Below are 19,455 nucleotides of genomic sequence, written 5' to 3' on the forward strand. Positions count from 1 at the left end.
CTTGTTGTTCAATTAAGTGCAACCTTAAAGGGGAACTGCACTTTTTGGGGGGAATTTTGCCTATCGTTTACAATCAATATGAAAGACATGACGATCAATATTTTTTTTTTAATGCATTCTAAATATTTAAAAAAACGTAAACACATGTACGCTTACAGCGGAGCCAATGGGACCTATTCTGGCCATACAATTGGATAAATAACTATTCAAAAAGCGCTAACAATACTTTATTTACATTTTGTGACTTGAATATTAACCAAGTATTAGTGATATTGTTATTACAAGTGCTAACACAGACAAACTATTTAGAGCGGCGACATAATTACTTCCGTGTGTGCCTATGTTTACATCAACGAGTGGTCTGGTGCTTCCTCATTTCCTTGCTCCCTGTAAATTTATTCTAGATCATAAATCATGCCTCTCACCTAAAAAATAGATGGCTGAGAATATAATCCGACAAGTTAGGATACTTTGACTGGGGACTGCGGAGGACAACACAAAAAGCGCTTGTGTCCCACCCCGCCCCACTACCCCCTTTCATTGTGAGGCTTATGAGACTTCCATCCATCCATTTTTTACCGTTTATTCCATTTGGGGTGGCGGGGGGCGCTGGTGCCTATCTCAGCTACAATCGGGTGGAAGGCGGGGTACACCCTGGACAAGTCGCCACCTCATCGGATCTTTTGAGACTTTCTTCATCTAAATGGGTATATATAAACACCCTAGCAGTCGGCATTCTGATGACAGCAGACGTTGTACAGTAAGTGAAATTTTATTATGTTTGTCTCCCATAAAGTCTGCAGTGAGTAATAATCAGGGATGAAGAAAAAACAAAAACTTAAAATTATCAAAATATGTAGATATTAAACGTTATAATATATGTGCCTGTTACTACGTTAAAATATACTTACATCATGTATATAAAACCCTAATGGAGGTGTTTGGATGTTTTTAGGGGCTCTGTTGGCTCCATTGTAAGCGGCCTTCTGATCAAATGTATTTAATATTAGAATGCATTAAAAAAAAATCCATCCGTCATCATGTCTTCCATAATAATTCTGAACAATAGGCAAAATTCCTAAATAAGTGCAGTTCCCCTTTAAAATTAACTATAAACACTTACTCTTTGGATCCAAAAGGGATAATCTTATGAAAGTGTCATAAACAAGCAATAAATAAAACATTTTTTTTACTTTCAACATTTGGAATATTTTAACAAGTTTGGCGGTGTTTATTGATAAAAAGGTTTTACTCTTTTTCATGTTTGTTTTAAAATGTGTTGTGGCCTTTTTGTCATAACAACTGTTTTTCATATTGTAAAATGGAAAATATGTATTCATTCTAAAAAAAAAAAAAATAATTAAGTTGCAGAGTGAAATATTTGAGGTTGGGAAATCACAGCCTTGAATAGGTTCATAATTCATGACAACACTGATTGATCTTACATTATCTTTAAGTGCCTACTGAGCTACATGAGAGAAAAGCAGGCAGGACTCGATTGAGTTTTTTGAGTTAATACAAGTCTTATAAATATATATAGTCACATTTATATATATATATATATATATATATATATACATACATACATATACATATATATATATATATGTATATATATATATTATATATATATATATATATATATGTATATACATATATATATGTATGTGTGTTTGTATGTATGTATGTGTGTATGTATGTATGTATATATATATATATATATACATGTATGTATGTGTATGTATATATATTTATATATGTGTGTATGTATATATATATATACATACATATATATATTTATATATGTATATATATATACATATATGTGTGTGTGTGTATGTATGTATGGATATAAATATATATATATGTATATATATATATATATATACATATATATATATATACATATGACACACATATATAAAAAAAATAACAGTTTAATTAATTTACGCTTGTCTAAGCTCTGAGGATTATGCTCATGGTTTTGGGGTTCCATCTCGTGGTCAAAGGGTGCAATTACACCCCAAAAATATGTTCTTCTTTAATCGGCAGCAATAAGATTACTAAATTTTTCATGGAATAAACATTCAGATCCACATAAGGAATCACATCACATAAGGAACACATGTAATGCCCATTTTGGGCTCCAGCAATGCACAAGGGTTATAAGAGCTGTTTAAAAGACTTGTCTCGTTCACAAACGTCACATTTCTAGTATCAACTCATTCTGCTTCGCTATTGTGCAGACCAGCAGTGATACGCCCAAACTCCCTCGCCATGCTCGGTCATGTTGTTGATGATTTCTTTCTTTAATTCAATGGAAATCATCCACTTTTTCTTTTGAGCACTGTCGTTCACACTCACTTTCTTCCTTTCAGCGGTTGGAAAACAAAGTTGTGTCAATCTCGAGCTTCAAGCTATTGCTAGACCAAATGTTTTGACGATGGCTTCTCCAATGAGCAAATATGTGCTAAAGCATAACAAATAGCCAATAGACAGAGAGTCCTTACAAAAACTTGTTTACTGTACCAAAAATATATATATATTTTTTGATTGCATTATTTCTGCATGCCATGAGGTAGACAGGTGATTAAGCTCTTTTAAGTGAGTTGGATGTTGATGAACTGTTCCTTTTCAAAGAGCTGTCCAAAAGATTGACTCGGTGTCAGATCCATGGGACGCACAGGTGCCTTGACTCGCTCGCCCATAGCATGAGGCCCAACTTGTTCAAATCTGAAAGCAAAACATGTAGCAATGGCAAAAGAGCAACAAGAACCAAACAGATGGTAATGTAAGACAGCCGAACAGCATGCAAATGAGAAAGTGATGGTTGCAGTATAGTTAAAAGATACTTTGGCCTTCTTCTGTCTAGTACAGTGCAAACAACTCTAGTGGCTCAGCTGTTGAGCTGAGTTACTACAGTGTGTTTGCTGCCTTGACTCAAGGCTGAACATCTTGTGCATACCCCACTAATAACGCTGCAGCTGCAGTTGAGGTCACGAGTACGCTCTCCCTCATGCTTTCTCATTTTCTCCTGCGCAGTTTTTCCGAGGAGGGACTGGGGCACTCCGTCCTTTCCTCGTCCTGAGTGGTTCCCTGGAGCCAGACGATCATCAGGTACCAATACATATTCAGTCATACATGTTTGTGCAGGTGTAGGTCAGTACTGTATATTTTTGGGGTCAAGTGTCTGTTATACGTTTAAACTATTCTTCCTTCATGGTTGAATGTGTATGTCATCTGCATGTTAGTAGTAGTTTTTTTTTTTATTATATCAAATCACCATTTATTATACATAAGATGCAAAATTATGGAAGTAGAATTGTCTCACATCAACTTATATATATATATATATATATATATATATATATATATATATATATATATATATATATATATATATATATGTCTTGATTGGATTATCCAGAGAATAGTGCTCGATACCGTGGTAGAGCGCAATATGTAGGTGTGGGAAAAAAATCACAAGACTACTTCATCTCTACAGATCTGTTTCATGAGGGGTTCCCTCAATCATCAGGAGATTTTAATGGAAGCATTCACATACAATGGTTTATATAGAGCACAGAGTGGGTGGGTACAAGCAGGCGTAGGGTGTGGTGATTGGCTCATGTGTTACCTAGGAGGTGTTTCCGTTTGTGGCGGCATGTTGAAATGATTTCACTGCGCTTGTTGAGGGATGATAAATCTGGATGATATATAATAAACAGTTTCTCTTTTAAGCATAGGTTGCATCTTTTATTACCACTGTTGTAAGGTGAGCTGGATGCAAGAATTTGCCATGTTATTGAATATTCAACATTATTGTCTTTGAGGTTCCAAATGTGTTTGCTGAGTTCTGTAGAATTCTGCAAAGTCTGGTTTCTAAAGGAGGCGTTGTGATTATTCCATCTTGTTTTGAACGCTCCTTCGGTTAATCCTACGTACGTGTCGGATGTGTTAATGTCCTTGCGTATTACCTTTGCTTGGTAAACGACTGATGTCTGTAAGCACCTTCCGTTGAGAGGGCAATCAGGTTTCTTGCGACAGTTACATTCATTATTGGTTTCAGAGTCGTTTAGTCTGGGGGTAGGCATTAAATTGAGCTACAGCTGTATGAATAACATGCAACAAATCATTTCAAACCACAACAAAGCAATTGCAAAAGGACTGCCTACCCCCAGACTAAACGACTCTGAAACCAATAATGAATGTAACTGTCGCAAGAAACCTGATTGCCCTCTCAACGGAAGGTGCTTACAGACATCAGTCGTTTACCAAGCAAAGGTAATACGCAAGGACATTAACACATCCGACACGTACGTAGGATTAAAACAAGATGGAATAATCACAACGCCTCCTTTAGAAACCAGACTTTGCAGAATTCTACAGAACTCAGCAAACACATTTGGAACCTCAAAGACAATAATGTTGAATATTCAATAACATGGCAAATTCTTGCATCCAGCTCACCTTACAACAGTGGTAATAAAAGATGCAACCTATGCTTAAAAGAGAAACTGTTTATTATATATCATCCAGATTTATCATCCCTCAACAAGCGCAGTGAAATCATTTCAACATGCCGCCACAAACGGAAACACCTCCTAGGTAACACATGAGCCAATCACCACACCCTACGCCTGCTTGTACCCACCCACTCTGTGCTCTATATAAACCATTGTATGTGAATGCTTCCATTAAAATCTCCTGATGATTGAGGGAACCCCTCATGAAACAGATCTGTAGAGATGAAGTAGTCTTGTGATTTTTTTCCCACACCTACATATATATATATATATATATATATATATATATATATATATATATATATATATATATATATATATCTATATATATATATATATATATCAATATGATAGCAATATAAATATACAAATAAATAAATAATTTGTATAAATAAATGTGTATTTGTAAATATATTTTTAAGATTTGACAATATATACAAATAAAATTTATAAATATAAAAATGTGACATAAAAATAAATCTAGAATTTGTATACATGAACGTGTATTTGTAAATATATGTTTGAGATTTGAATATAAATATGCTTGATTTGTATTTTTATTTTGTTTTGAATTTGCATAAGTGGATCGCGTTTTTGCTTTTGTGTCGATGAAACATTTCTCCCACAAGCCAGCAGAGGGCACTGCAGCCAGAGTGGTCTGGGTCACAGAGCATTATATGCATTATATGCAAAATGCCCAAAGTTCTCTGCACAAAAACTATCCACGTCTTTACAGAAAGAACATACAACGGGCCTGAGCTAGGTAACGTTAGCTTTCTCTTAGGTCATGCTAATTTATCCGGTTAATCTGAAAGACCGTGCTAGCTGCTTATTTTATTGTATCAATGTCGTTCGATGATATTGTCCCGATGTAGATACTGATCTCTTATTAGTGCAATATGTGTCAAATCATCTCAAAAGTCATGACGTTATGTGAACTCTGATTGACTCGCCAGTGTCTGACCATGTCTGCACGCTCTGGCTGTAGTGCCCTCTGCTGGTTGTTAGGGGGGGGCGGCGGTGTAGGTCACATTTTTTTGTGCACCTGGTTTGTGGAAGGAATGTCTCATCGACACAAAAGCAAAAAAGCGATCCACATATGCAAATTCAATAAAAACACAAATACATAATCAAGCATATTAATATTCGAATCAAAAAATATATTTTCAAATACATGTTTATCTCTAGAAATTATTGATTTATTTGTATGCCAAATTTTTATATTTATACATTTATTTGTATATATTTTCAAATCTCAAATTAATATTTACAAATACACGTTTGTTAGTACAAATTATTTATATATTTGCATATCACATTTGTATTTGTATATTTATTGATATATGCATATGTATTAACATCATATTGATATATATAAGTTGATGTGAGACAACTCTACTTCCATACAAAATGACTGTACCCAATGATCCAAACTTCTGTGAACGTTCAATTTCCTGCATTCACACAATCATCTTTTCTCTTTGACATTGTTATAATGACAATGTTTTAATTCCTGTTTGCTCACATTGTTTGCAACGTTTTTTAAAGCCGCAACCACAACGTAGCTCGGATTCTGCAGGTTTTCTCTTGTTCTTTAACAAGAAACATTGGTTAACCTCAGGTGCATTTCAATTAAGTAGAATATAGAAATACATTCATTTATAGCAGTTAGTAAGCATGTCCGTACAGTTGTGTGGTACTATAAGCAACATTATTATATATTTTTCTGTCAATGTTATCGTGGTAATCCCAGTTAGTGACATTTTTTCACGAGTTTGCCTTTACAGTAAACACCTTGGTACACAAGCACAATGTATTTGAAAAAACAAAACAGCATGTTAAGCGATTTAAAAACTTAACAAAAATACGTTATTTACCATTTAGGAATTACCACACCTTAAGGCGTTATTTTTTTCCCAAGTTTTGAAGCCAGGGGCTTATAAAAGGTGCGGCTAATATTGATTTTCTTTGCTAACAGTTAAACTATGGAATGGATTAAGCAAATAAATCAAACAATGTACTAAAATGATCCACTTTAAGAATCTGTTCAAACTCAAATTATTTACAAAGTACAGGGAATAAACATATTGAAACTTAAAAAAGGAGAAAATGTTATTCATCTCATAAAGAATGAGTAAAGACATGAATGAATTTTCTATTTTGTTTGATCAGCCATTTTAATGCCAGGTTACAGGCGCTGTTTGGAAACAACTGAGGTATGTAAATAAACAGTTACAAAATCTTTCTATGTAAATATCTCATTTCACGAGGCTTATAGTCGGGTGCGGCTAATATATGAAGAAAACTATGTTTTTTCTTCTAAAATTTTGTGGGTGCGCCTTATAATCTGGAAATATGGTACAGATGCAGGTATATTATGTATATGTAGATAACATCCATTCCATTTTCTGTTATCCGACTGACATACTTTACCTGTAAATATTAATACTCATAACTTAATGATGTCCATTGGCTTCATTTACTGCAAATGATTTTCACCAAAGTGTTAAAAAGGTGGTTAGACTTTTGCACTTACTGTACCTGTAGCGGGCTTCACGGTGGAAGAGGGGTTTGTGCATCTGCCTCACAAAACGAAGTTCCTGCAGTCCTGGGTTCAAATCCAGGCTCGGGATCTTTCTGTGTGGAGTTTGCATGTTAAATAAATAAATAAATAAATAAATAAATGGGTTGTACTTGTATAGCGCTTTTCTACCTTCAAGGTACTCAAAGCGCTTTGACACTACTTCCACATTTACCCATTCACACACACATTCACACACTGATGGAGGGAGCTGCCATGCAAGGCGGCAACCAGCCCCCATCAGGAGCAAGGGTAAAGTGTCTTGCTCAGGACACAACGGACGTGACGAGGTTGGTACTAGGTGGGATTTGAACCAGGGCCCCTCGGGTTGCGCACGGCCATTCTCCCACTGCGCCACGCCGTCCCTTAATTCATGTTCTCCACGTTCTCCCCGTGGGTTCCCTCCAGGTACTCCGGCTTCCTCCCACCTCCAAAGACATGCACCTGGGGATAGGTTGATTAGCAACACTAAATTGGCCCTAGTGTTTGAATGTGAGTGTGAATGTTGTCTGTCTATATGTGTTGGCCCTGCGATGAGGTGGCGACTTGTCCAGGGTGTACCCCGCCTTCCGCCCGATTGTAGCTGAGATAGGGGCCAGCGCCCCCCGCAACCCCAAAAGGGAATAAGCAGTAGAAAATGGATGGATGGATGGGTACCTCTAGCTTTAATTCCTAAATGCTCTTAAATTAAAATTGAAAGTCTACACTTCAACCGCACGCTGATCTATTAATTCATCGACTGATTTCTACTTAAATTGGTAATTTGCTCTATACTGTAAAGACAAAACCATTAAATATAAAACTATATTTTCTGACTATTTTTAGCTTGTTTTTTACTGTCTTTAGGGAAACTAGATATAAAATAAAATTCATTATTAATGCGTTATATGATTAGATATTACAATAATTTGCATGGATAATTTGAAATTCATATATATATTAACCCACAATGGATTGGATTTAGCTTATGTTGGTTAGGTGTTGTTTGCAACGTCAGAATTTTTACAATTATTTTCAAAACCAAAAATGATAACTAGAACACCACCGACTACTTTATGTTACCATTAGTGGTTTATATATATATATATTTTTTAAAGTGTATATGTTTTTTATGTACTTCCTGATTATATTGAATACAATACATACACACACACAGAGCGCGTGCACACACACAAAAGCAGTCCAAGACAATCAACTAACATTTTGGAGCAATGTTGTAATGACACAATATACATTCAATGATAGCTAACATTAGTAGTTACACTTTGCTAAATCACGCTCATTAGCCAACTGCACACAAAGCTAATGTGTGTGTGTTATAGTACATCCGTGCATACAGTAGTTATGTGCAAAAATCCAAAAGAGGCCAGGATATAATGCTTAAAGGGATCATTTCATGCAAAACCAACTGTTTTTGTCTATTTGTGAACCCCATAAGAAAATTATTTATCCACCATTCCATGGTATGTAGACCACACAGAAGTGTTTTAATTGCAGAAAAAATATGAAAGTTTGAAATAAAAATGTTCTTGGTGGTAAAAGTTGGGATATCCCTGCATGAGCAGAAGTATTAGAACACAAATCGGCAAAAGAAGAAAATGTGGATTTGTGACAACATCCGCCCATCTGGCAGTGTGTGTTCAAAATAATAGTTTTGATGTCGGATGTTACTTCTAATGCTTGACAAATCAACCCACCAAAAGATTTTCCTCACTACTTTTTCCTCACATTTATACATATACAGTAGACGAGGCAGTCATATGGTTACTGGGTGAATCTTGCGTGAGAGGAAGGAGGTCGGGGGGTGGTCATTTTGCAATGCAGTCTGATGAAAATGATGGAAAGCACTAGGGCTGTGAATCTTTGGGTGTCCCACGATTCGATTCAATATTGATTCTTGGGGTCACGATTCAATAATGTATCGATTTTTTCGATTCGATTCGATTCTCGATTCAAAAACGATTTTTTTCCCCATTTAAAAGGATTCTGTATTCATTCAATTTCATAGGATTTCAGAAGGATCCACCCCAGTCTGCTGACATGCAAGCAGAGTAGTAGATTTTTGTAAAAAGCTTTTATAATTGTAAAGAACAATGTTTTATCAACTGATTGCAATAATGTAAATTTGTTTTAACTATTAAACGAACCAAAAATATGACTTATTGTATATTTGTGAAAACATTGGACACAGTGTGTTGTCAAGCTTATGAGATGCGATGCAAGTGTAAGCCACTGTGACACTTTTTTTCAATCTTTATAAACATCTAACGATAATGTCAATGAGGGATTTTTAATCACTGCTATGCTGAAATTATAACTAATATTGATACTGTTGTTGATGATATTAATTTTTGTTTCACTATTTTTGGTTTGTTCTGTGTCGTGTTTGTGTCTCCTCTCAAGTGCTCTGTTTATTGCAGTTCTGAGTGTTGCTGGGTCAAGTTTGGTTTTGGAATTAGATTGCATTGTTATGGTATTGCTGTGTAGTGGTTTGTTGGATTGATTTAAAAAAAAAAAATTGATTTTTTAAAAATTTGAATCGATTCTGAATAGCACAACAAAAACGATTCGATTCATATTCGAATCGATTTTTTCCCACACCCCTAGAAAGCACCACTCTACATAGCAACTGACGCTCTGGTCAAAGTTGAAATTTTCCACAAAACACAATTCAAGATATTCATCTCTCTATTGCCATCTGTTGGTTAAAGAGGATAGTATGTGCCCCATTTACAGTGGGGCAAAAAAGTATTTAGTCAGCCACCGATTGTGCAAGTTCTCCCACTTAAAATGATGACAGAGGTTTGTAATTTTCATCATAGGTACACTTCAACTGTGAGAGACAGAATGGGGGGAAAAAATCCAGGAATTCACATGGTAGGAATTTTTAAGAATTTATTTGTAAATTATGGTGGAAATTAAGTATTTGGTCAACCATTCAAAGCTCTCACTGATGGAAGGAGGTTTTGGCTCAAAATCTCATGATACATGGCCCCTTTCATTCTTTCCTTAACACGTATCAATCGTCCTGTCCCCTTAGCAGGAAAACAGCCCCAAAGCATGATGTTTCCACCCCCATGCTTCACATTAGGTATGGTGTTCTTGGGATGCAACTCAGTATTCTTCTTCCTCCAAACACAACGAGTTGAGTTTATACCAAAAAGTTCTATTTTGGTTTCATCTGACCACATGACATTCTCCCAATCCTCTGCTGTATCATCCATGTATCCATTTGGGTATTAACTCAACTCGCCATGCTTGGTGGAAGAAGAACACTGAGTTGCATACCAAGAACACCATACCTACTGTGACGCATGGGAGTGGAAACATCAAGCTTTGGGGCTGTTTTTCTGCTAAGGGGACAGGACGATTGATCCGTGTTAAGGAAAGAATGAATGGGGCCATGTATGGTGAGATTTTGAGCCAAAACCTCCTTCCATCAGTGAGAGCTTTGAGTGGTTGACCAAATACTTATTTTCCACCATAATTTACAAATAAGTTCTTTACAATTCCTACAATGTGAATTCCTGCATTTTTTTTCACATTCTGTCTCTCACAGTTGAAGTGTACCTATGATGAAAATTACAGACCTCTGTCATCATTTTAAGTGGGAGAACTTGCACAATCGGTGGCTGACTAAATACTTTTTTGCCCCACTGTATGTCACATTTCATGTGTCAGGTAAACCGTGACAAATGGGGTCATATGAATCCCCGACTGTGTATAAAATATATATCTACTCTCACTTACAATTGTTGCCTTGCCTTCATCCGGTTAATTTCTGGAGGCCTTAACTATAACTCTGCCTTATGTTCAGATGTTACTTATACAGCTCCAGACTCAGGATACGGTTGGAGTGACTCGGACACACCAGATGTGACAGGTAAGTCTGGCGAGGTGTCAGCGACGCGCTCGTATCGCTGCATGCTGCATGTGCAAAAGGCATCATGCATGGTCATGTGACTGATACAGAGCGCGGATGTGTTGAGTGGGTGTGGTGTTGATGTTCACGTGTGGAAGAGACAGCGCTAAGTAAGGCTACGCTTTGAGCATGCCAGGTGATCGTTCTGCACCATGCCGTCGTTTTCACTGGTCTGGGATTGGGTGGCAAACATGACCAATTGCAACCGTGGAAACGCGTGCTTACTGCTTACGCTCCGAAGTTCAATGTTGGAATACTAACAGGTGTCAAACCATCCTCCTCTAGCTCAGGATCACAGGCCCGATATATCAGACTTTGAGCGCTGGTATTATAACTTTGGATCATACCGTAAGTGTTTTTCTCTTCTATTTACAAGGAACTAACAAGTCTTGGGGGTTGGTTTTGTGTGCTCTTTTCACAAGAGTAGGCGCCTGTAATTGTACAAACAAAACATGACATCACCTTTTTCAAGATCACATTTGTTTCTTTTCATACTCCCAGTTTTATTGACAACATGCCATGTATCTATAAAAACGCTTAACGGGATGCTTGATCTCTTTCCCTTCGATTCAAAGGTCGGTAAAAACAAAATTAAGAGTGTCCTTATCCGGTTCAGCAGCTACACTATAATTGTACTTTGATCCATTTGCGGAATGCAGTCCCTCCAGGATTTAGTTGGCCTATTTTGTGAGTTGCAACCTAACAAGCCTGAGTTTGCGCCAACTTTTTTTTAGAAAGTTGCGGCAAAGGTTGCGATAGGTTAAAGCTTATTTTTTGTCAAAGACGTTGATCCTACATGTGAAATTTTCTGAACATGGCATTGATATTTTAAGCGTTTGTAACATTAACTTTAAAAAGTGCAAGATTTCAACAAAAACTGGGGGAAAAATATGTATTAATGTTTTACTCGTTTTATACCACACAGGCTTAAAATGATACACGAGATGAGAGTGCATGCTCATGCTCACAACTCACTGACAAATTAATGTATTGTTTCAATTAATTTCAGTGCTTGCGGAGAGTGTCCGCAGGGCTTCACTTTTCCCACATTTTGTTATGTTACAGCCTTATTTCAAAATGGAACAAAGGCATTTTTATCCTCAAAATTCTACAGACAATACCCTGTAATGACAATTTGAAAAGTTTTTTTTAATTGCAACTTTGTTAAAACTATATAACAAAACAAAAAATCACAAGTACATTCAAGTATTCACAACCTTTGTTCAATACTTTGTTAATGCACCTTTGGCAGACATTACAGCCTCAAGTCTTTTTTAATACAATGCCACAAGCTTGGCACACCTATCTTTGGACCGTTTCGCCCATTCCTCCTTGAAGCACCGCCCTATCAGGTTGGATGAGAAGCGTTGGTTGTCATCCAGGATGTCTCTGTACATTGCTGCATTCATCTTAGTCTAGTTAGGGAAGTGACCAAGAACCCGATGGTCACTCTACATCATTCCTCTGTGGAGAGAGGAGAACTTTCCAGAAGGACTACCACCTCTGCAGCAATCCAGCAATCAGGCCTGTATGGTAGAGTGGCCGGATGTTGCCAGTGATTACAAAGATTGAAGCTGTAATCGCTGCCAAAGTTGCATCAACAAAGTATTGAGCAAAGGCTGTGAATACTTATGTACATGTATTTTTTAAAATTATGTATTGTTGATATATTTGCAAAAAAACTTTTCAAATTGTCATAATGGGATATTGTCTATAGAATTTTGAGGACAAGAATGAATTGATTTTATTTTGAAATAAGGCTGCAACATAACAAAATGTGAATAAGTGAAGCGTTGTGAACACTTTCCAGCTGCCCTAACTAATATGAAGTCCTACTTAACTGGAAAACTGTGGGCCTACTGTCAGTGTTGTGAATCTCCGACATGGTGTTGAATACCAAAGTTGTTTTAAAGGCACAAGCAAAATAAACTAAAAATAAAAAAATACCATAGTGTGTTAATGTTAGCATACTAACATTAGCACGTTAACAAAGACACAGTAAACATACTTACATGTGCCAAGTATCACAATCCGTTATTTTCAGGTTTAGAGGTACAAAATTAGCTAAAATGCTAGCATATGACATTAGCATGCTAACATAGGAACAGTTAGTACACTCGCAAGAGGGCGGCAAGTATCAAAATCTATGAATTTTAGATTTAAACGTACAAAATTAGCAAAAATGGTTTCATAAACCGTTAACATTTACCTCCGCACTTTAAGAGCAGTTGTGAAGTGTTGACAGAGATCCGTAGCCTGGTGTTATATTTCTGTTGGTAAATGTGAGACAATGAGAGATTATCATCACACTTCAACACCCCATAAAGTAAAGGCTACCTTTTTGCTAGGTCAACATTGCAAATTAAAAACTGGTCTTAATTTCCTTACACTATATAAGTAAAGGTTAAATGAAAATATAAATACATATGAAATAGTAAACTATGATGTGTGTTGCTAAATCTTTTTATATCACATTACCTAGAATGTGATATAAAAAGATGGGAACGGAAGTAGATGTTGAGCTACTCGGGACAACGACAGCAATCACCACTTGTCTTTTTGAAGCTGAAAATAGGGAGGGTGAACTGCTCCTTCTAGAAGCCAGCACTAAGGAAGAGTGAGACGTTAGAGCAGACAGAAGTTGAGAGAGGGAGGTGAAAGTGACTCGAAGCTGCAAAATGTGGACTTTGAAGCCATGTTATTTTAATATAAATGGAGTGATTACCCAAATAATTTGAAAAAAAAATGCCCCAGCCAGCTGCACCAAACGCACAAGTGTCTATTTAGCTGTGTACTTTACTAATACTTTACAGATATGATTGCTCATGTTTTTCAGTCAGTACAGATTGGTGTTCTATCGCAGTGTTGTGCTTTACAAACTCAAACATGTTTTGAAGCTAGCTTATCTCTTTCCGTAGTTAGCTTTTAGGACTGATACCGAAGAATGCCAATGGGTTACTACGCTAGAAAAATAATTTCTCAGTGTTCGCTCTTACAATAACAATGTCCCTACAGCTTGGTTATTAAACATAAATTAAGTATTGTTGACAGTTTTTTAATGCATTTTCAAAGTGACTTAGAGGTAGAAATATTGCTCCTATTAGCTGCATTGTTAGCCACCTAGAATAAGCCAATTTTTAAAAATTAGAATGCAAAAACCCCCCCAAAACAATCCTTTGTCTCTCATAAGGATTGTGCACAATAGGCAACATTTAAAAAATACAATGCAGTTCCCCTTTAAAGGAACGACTTGGGGAACGCCTCAGTTATGTAAGTCACAAGTTTGGACACCAGTGTTCTATGTTTGCCAGGAAGGTTAAAATGTCAATGCACGGATCTGCCAGTGCATAGGCGCCGATCTACATTTCTGCCAGTGGGTGCTCGGACACTTGGTTAATCTGACCCTACTTTTCTGAGCATGCGCGGTTTTTGCTTGGTGGTGAAAAAGAATTTGCCATCAATCCCATGTGGGTGCTTGGTATTGACCATGGGTGCTTGGGCCCCGAAGCACTCACAGGATCGGTATCTTTGTGCCAGTGTGTTGACAGTGGTGCAAGTTCCTCTATACCAGGGGTCACCAACCTTTCTGAAACCAAGAGCTACTTCTTGGGTACTGATTAATGCGAAGGGCTACCAGTTTGATACACATTTAAATAAATTGCCAAAAATAGCCAATTTGCTCAATTTACCTTTAATATATTAATCTCTATATATGGGTATTGCTGTCTGTCATTCCGTCGTACATTTTTTTTCTTTTTACGGAAAGTTTTTTGTAGAGAATAAATGATTGAAAAAAAAACACCTAATTGAACAGTTTAAAAGAGGAGAAAAAAACGAAAATAATGAAAATTAAATTTTGAAACATAGTTTATCTTCAATTTCAACTCTTTAAATTTCTAAATTCAACCGAAAAAAATGAAGAGAAAAACTAGCTAATTCGAATCTTTTTAAAAAAATTAAAAAAATGATTTATGGAACATCATTAGTCATTTTTCCTGATTAAGATTAAATTTAGAATTTTGATGACATGTTTTAAATAGGTTAAAATAAAATCTGCACTTTGTTAGAATATATAACAAATTGGACCAAGCTATATGTCTAACAAAGACAAATCATTATTTCTTCTAGATTTTCCAGAACAAAAATTTTAAAAGAAATTCAAAAGATTTTGAAATAAGATTTAAATATGATTCTAAAGATTTTCTAGATTTGCCTCAATATTTTTTTTTATTTTAATCATAATAAGTTTGAAGAAATCTTTCACAAATATTCTTCGTCGAAAAAAACAGAAGCTGAAATGAAGAATTAAATTAAAATGTATTTATTATTCTTTACAATAATAAATAAAAAAATACTTGAACATTGATTTAAATTGTCAGGAAAGAATAGGAAGGAATTTAAAAGGTATATGTGTTTAAAAATCCTAAAATCATTTTTAAGGTTGCATTTTTTTCTCTAAAATTGTCTTTCTGAAAGTTATAAGAAGCAAAGTAAAAAAAAAACAGAATTTATTTAATCAAGTGAAGACCAGGTCTTTAAAATATTTTCTTGGAGTTTCAAATTCTATTTGAGTTTTCTCTCTCTTATAATTAAAAATGTCGAGCAAAGCGAGACCAGCCTGCTAGTAAATAAATAAAATGTAAAAAATAGAGGCAGCTCACTGGTAAGTGCTGCTAATTGAGCTATTTTTAGAATAGGCCAGCGGGCGACTCATCTGGTCCTTACGGGCTACTTGGTGCCCGCGGGCACTGCGTTGGTGACCCCTGCTCTATTCAATAGGAGCACTCTACTTTTGTTAGGAATTTGCTGAAAATATATTTGTCTCCCAAGTTTTAAACTGAACTCAGGGGCCAGTATGGTATCATCAGTATGGGTCGCCACTTGAAAGGCTCTAGTGTAGCGTAACAGTAATAATATGTCACTTTTAATAATACCAAAGAACCACTTCCCATATTTAACATGTCATCATGTGGCGTTAGTATTCCAAACCTCTAGTTATTGCTCACTTAGCATGAAAGCAGATAATTCCATCTTCCGACGTGTCCAACTACCCCCTTAAGTGCTTTGAGGGCAAACCAATTTCGTTTGTTTATTGGCTCAGTTCTGGCCCATTGGCAAGGCCCAAACAGTCCTCTCTGACCGATTACAGGCTGTAGCTCCATCTCTTTGATGAAGCCCACAAAATAAATCTGAAAAGAAAGGAAATTCCTTCCCAGCATGCACCACTAAAACCCCAGCAGATGCAAGCCGGAGTCAGTGGGAGTGGGCCGACTCTTCCCAGCAGCGTGATGACTTAGCATGTGTTCTTCTTAGTGTCCCGATCCACTGACTTGGAGGGCAACCGCCATGTGCCGCTGGACACAACCCACACAAGAGGTGAGCTATAGTCAGCATGGCTGCAAACACCTGCTTGTATCTAGTCATCCATGAAGCTCATTGGCCATGTCAGACCTTCATGCCAAGTGTGCTGAGTAAGTATCGCTGCTAGTGACTTGTCTGCTATCGTCTGTGCAGTGGAGACAGTGGGCGCCTGGAGACCAGATGCAAACCTTTACGAATCAGGTGAGATCTTCAGCAAGAGTTTGTTAAGCTCCGCCTCTCGACAGATCTGAACCAAGGCACAGACTCCTAAAAACAGAGCAAGCTGAGGTTATCCCGGGTAAAGCATCTGGCTTTGTGGCAAGGTCTGTAATTGAAGGGATGTTGAGATCATGTCAAACAGCATGGAGGCTCCGGGGGAAAAGCTGGCCCGTTAGCTATCATGTTTACCCTGAGTGGAGTGGAGCGGAAAGCGGACAGCAGCTGTGTTTGTGAGACATTGCCTCACAAAATTGTTTTTGTTTGTTATTCTGGCTTTTATTTTTCTGTCTGATCATCATATTTACATTCTTTAATGAGGGAGATGGCGGCCATCTGTTACAAGGCATCCGTGACTTCAAGTTTACTAGGAACTAGTGATGGGTAAACAGTGTGGCCCGAGACTTTTTGCGGCCCAGAATAGGATTTGGTTTGTGGCCCTATTAGACTCCAGCGAGTGTAAACTATAAAATTGTGTGGGCTGTTAGTGGGCGTGTTGTGTGTGATCTACTAAGTGTCATGATTCTTTGCCCTGATCATGTTTTGTTTAGTTGGGTTTGTGTTTTGGTTTCCATGGGTGCTGATTAGTCTCACCTGCCTCTGATTAGTGCCCAGCGCGCTCACCTGATGCCAGGCACTAATCAGAGAACTACTTATTCACGTTGTGCGCCACACTCGGTCTGGCTTCCTTATTCGCTGTAGGCAACATGTTACGATGGTATATTCTTGATTCCTACTCAGTGGCCTAGTGCAGTGGTTCTCAAATGGGGGTACGCGTACCCCTGGGGGTACTTGAAGGTATGCCAAGGGGTACGTGAGATTTAAAAAAGATATTCAAAAAATAGCAGCAATTCAAAAATTCTTCATAAATATATTTATTGAAAAATACTTCAACAAAATATGAATGTAAGTTCATAAACTGTGAGAAAAAAAATAAAGCAATTCGGCGTTGACAGCTAGTTTTTTTTTGTGGACATGTTCCATAAAGATTTGTTTTTTGTGAAGAAATTTTTAGAATTAAGTTCATGAATCCAAATGGATATACAGTAATTGAATCACTTGTTTATTTTTCAACAAGTTTTTTGTTATTTTTATATGTTTTTTTCCAAATAGTTCAAGAAAGACCGCTAAAAATTAGCAATATTTTGCACTTTTATACAATTTAATAAATAAAAAACTGATGACAAAGTGCTGTATTTTACTTCTTTATCTCTTTTTTTTCAACCAAAAATGCCTTGCTCTGATTCGGGGGTACTTGAATTTAAAAAATTTTCACAGGGGGTGCATCACTGAAAAAAGGTTGAGAACCACTGGCCTAGTGGTTAGAGCAGGGGTGCCCACACTTTTTCTGCAGGCGAGCTACTTTTCAATTGACCAACTCGAGGGGATCTACCTCATTTATATATATATCATTTATATTTATTTATTTATGAAAGAGACATTTTTGTAAACAAGTTAAATGTGTTTAATGATAATACAAGCATGTGTAACACATATAGATGTCTTTCTTTCATGAAGACAAGAATATAAGTTGGTGTATTACCTGATTCTGATGACTTGCATTGATTGGAATCAGACAGTCATGATGATAACGCCCACATTTTCAAATGGAGGAGAAAAAAAGTTGTCCTTTCTGTACAATACCACATGAAAGTGGTTGGTTTTTGGCATCTAATTCATCCAGCTTCCATACACTTTACAAGAAAAACATTGGCGGCAAATTCCGTAGCTTGCTTGATTGACATTCACGGCACCCGAGGGTCTTGTGAGATGACGCTGGCTGCTGCCAGTTCATTATTATGAAAAAATGACAGAGAGGAAGGCGAGAAACACTTTTTATTTCAACAGACTTTCGCGCCGTCCCTTCCGTCAAAACTCTAAAGGCCGACTGCACATTTCCTATCTTCACAATAAAAGCCCTGCTTCATGCTTCCTGCGCTAACAAAATAAGAGTCTCGGAAAGCTGGCGTGCACAAGTGATGTGCACGCCAGCTTTCTGAGGGATCGCTTGTGCACGCCAGTTTTCCGAGACTCTGTGTATATATATATATATATATATATATATACAGAGTCTCGGAAAGCTGGCGTGCATATATATATATATATATATATATATATATATATATATATATATATATATATATATATATATATATACATATATATATATATATATATATATATATATATATATATATATACATATATATATATATATATATATATATATATATATATATATATATATATATATATATATATCAGAAATACTTTAAATCATATACACCCCCTGATTCCCCCCCACACACCTCAAAACAGTTCTTTGTGCAGGTTTAAAAATATTTCTGTCAAGCTGCTGGGCCTTTATGTTGTTTGTTTTTCACTTTATAAGACCTATATACTAAGACAATTCGATTCAATTCCGATTCCTGGGGTAATGATTCGATTCAGATTTGATTCTCGATTCAAACTGATAATTGCGATGTATTATTTAGTTAAAAACCAACAAATAAAACATTTTCAAAACAGGTTACTTGTTACGCCCTGCGATGAGGCGGCCACTTGTCCCAGGTGTACCCCGCCTACCGCCCGAATGCAGCTGAGATAGGCTCCAGCGACCCCCCGCCACCCCAAAAGGGACAAGCGGTAGAAAATGGATGGATGGGTACTTGTTGCAAGAGCTTTTCTTGACTTGACTATGATATGTACGTGCAGCAAGTAAGCGCAGATATGGTCTAGAACAGTGTTTTTCAACCACTGTGCCGCGGTACACTAGTGTGCCGTGAGATACAGACTGGTGTCCCGTAGGAGATTATCCAATTTCACCTATTTCGGTTAAAATAATTATT

The 19,455-nt window shown here is 36.7% G+C and overlaps 1 protein-coding gene across 5 annotated transcripts in view; it reads left to right on the plus strand.

Moving 5' to 3' along the window:
• The window catches only part of vit (vitrin), a 105,145-nt gene that overhangs the window by 66,293 nt on the left and 19,397 nt on the right, over positions 1-19,455 (plus strand). The window contains exons 13-17 of one of the 5 annotated variants that reach the window (XM_061910592.1): positions 3,043-3,117; positions 10,925-10,990; positions 11,315-11,377; positions 16,343-16,405; positions 16,544-16,591. In XM_061910592.1, coding sequence (XP_061766576.1) covers positions 3,043-3,117; positions 10,925-10,990; positions 11,315-11,377; positions 16,343-16,405; positions 16,544-16,591 — 315 coding nt within the window. The remainder of the gene's footprint in view (positions 1-3,042; positions 3,118-10,924; positions 10,991-11,314; positions 11,378-16,342; positions 16,406-16,543; positions 16,592-19,455) is intronic. The other 4 variants (XM_061910594.1, XM_061910595.1, XM_061910596.1 and 1 more) reach the window with 4 other exon arrangements.

The sequence above is a fragment of the Nerophis ophidion genome, linkage group LG09 (assembly GCF_033978795.1).
Source record: "Nerophis ophidion isolate RoL-2023_Sa linkage group LG09, RoL_Noph_v1.0, whole genome shotgun sequence".
Taxonomy (NCBI): Eukaryota; Metazoa; Chordata; class Actinopteri; order Syngnathiformes; family Syngnathidae; genus Nerophis; species Nerophis ophidion.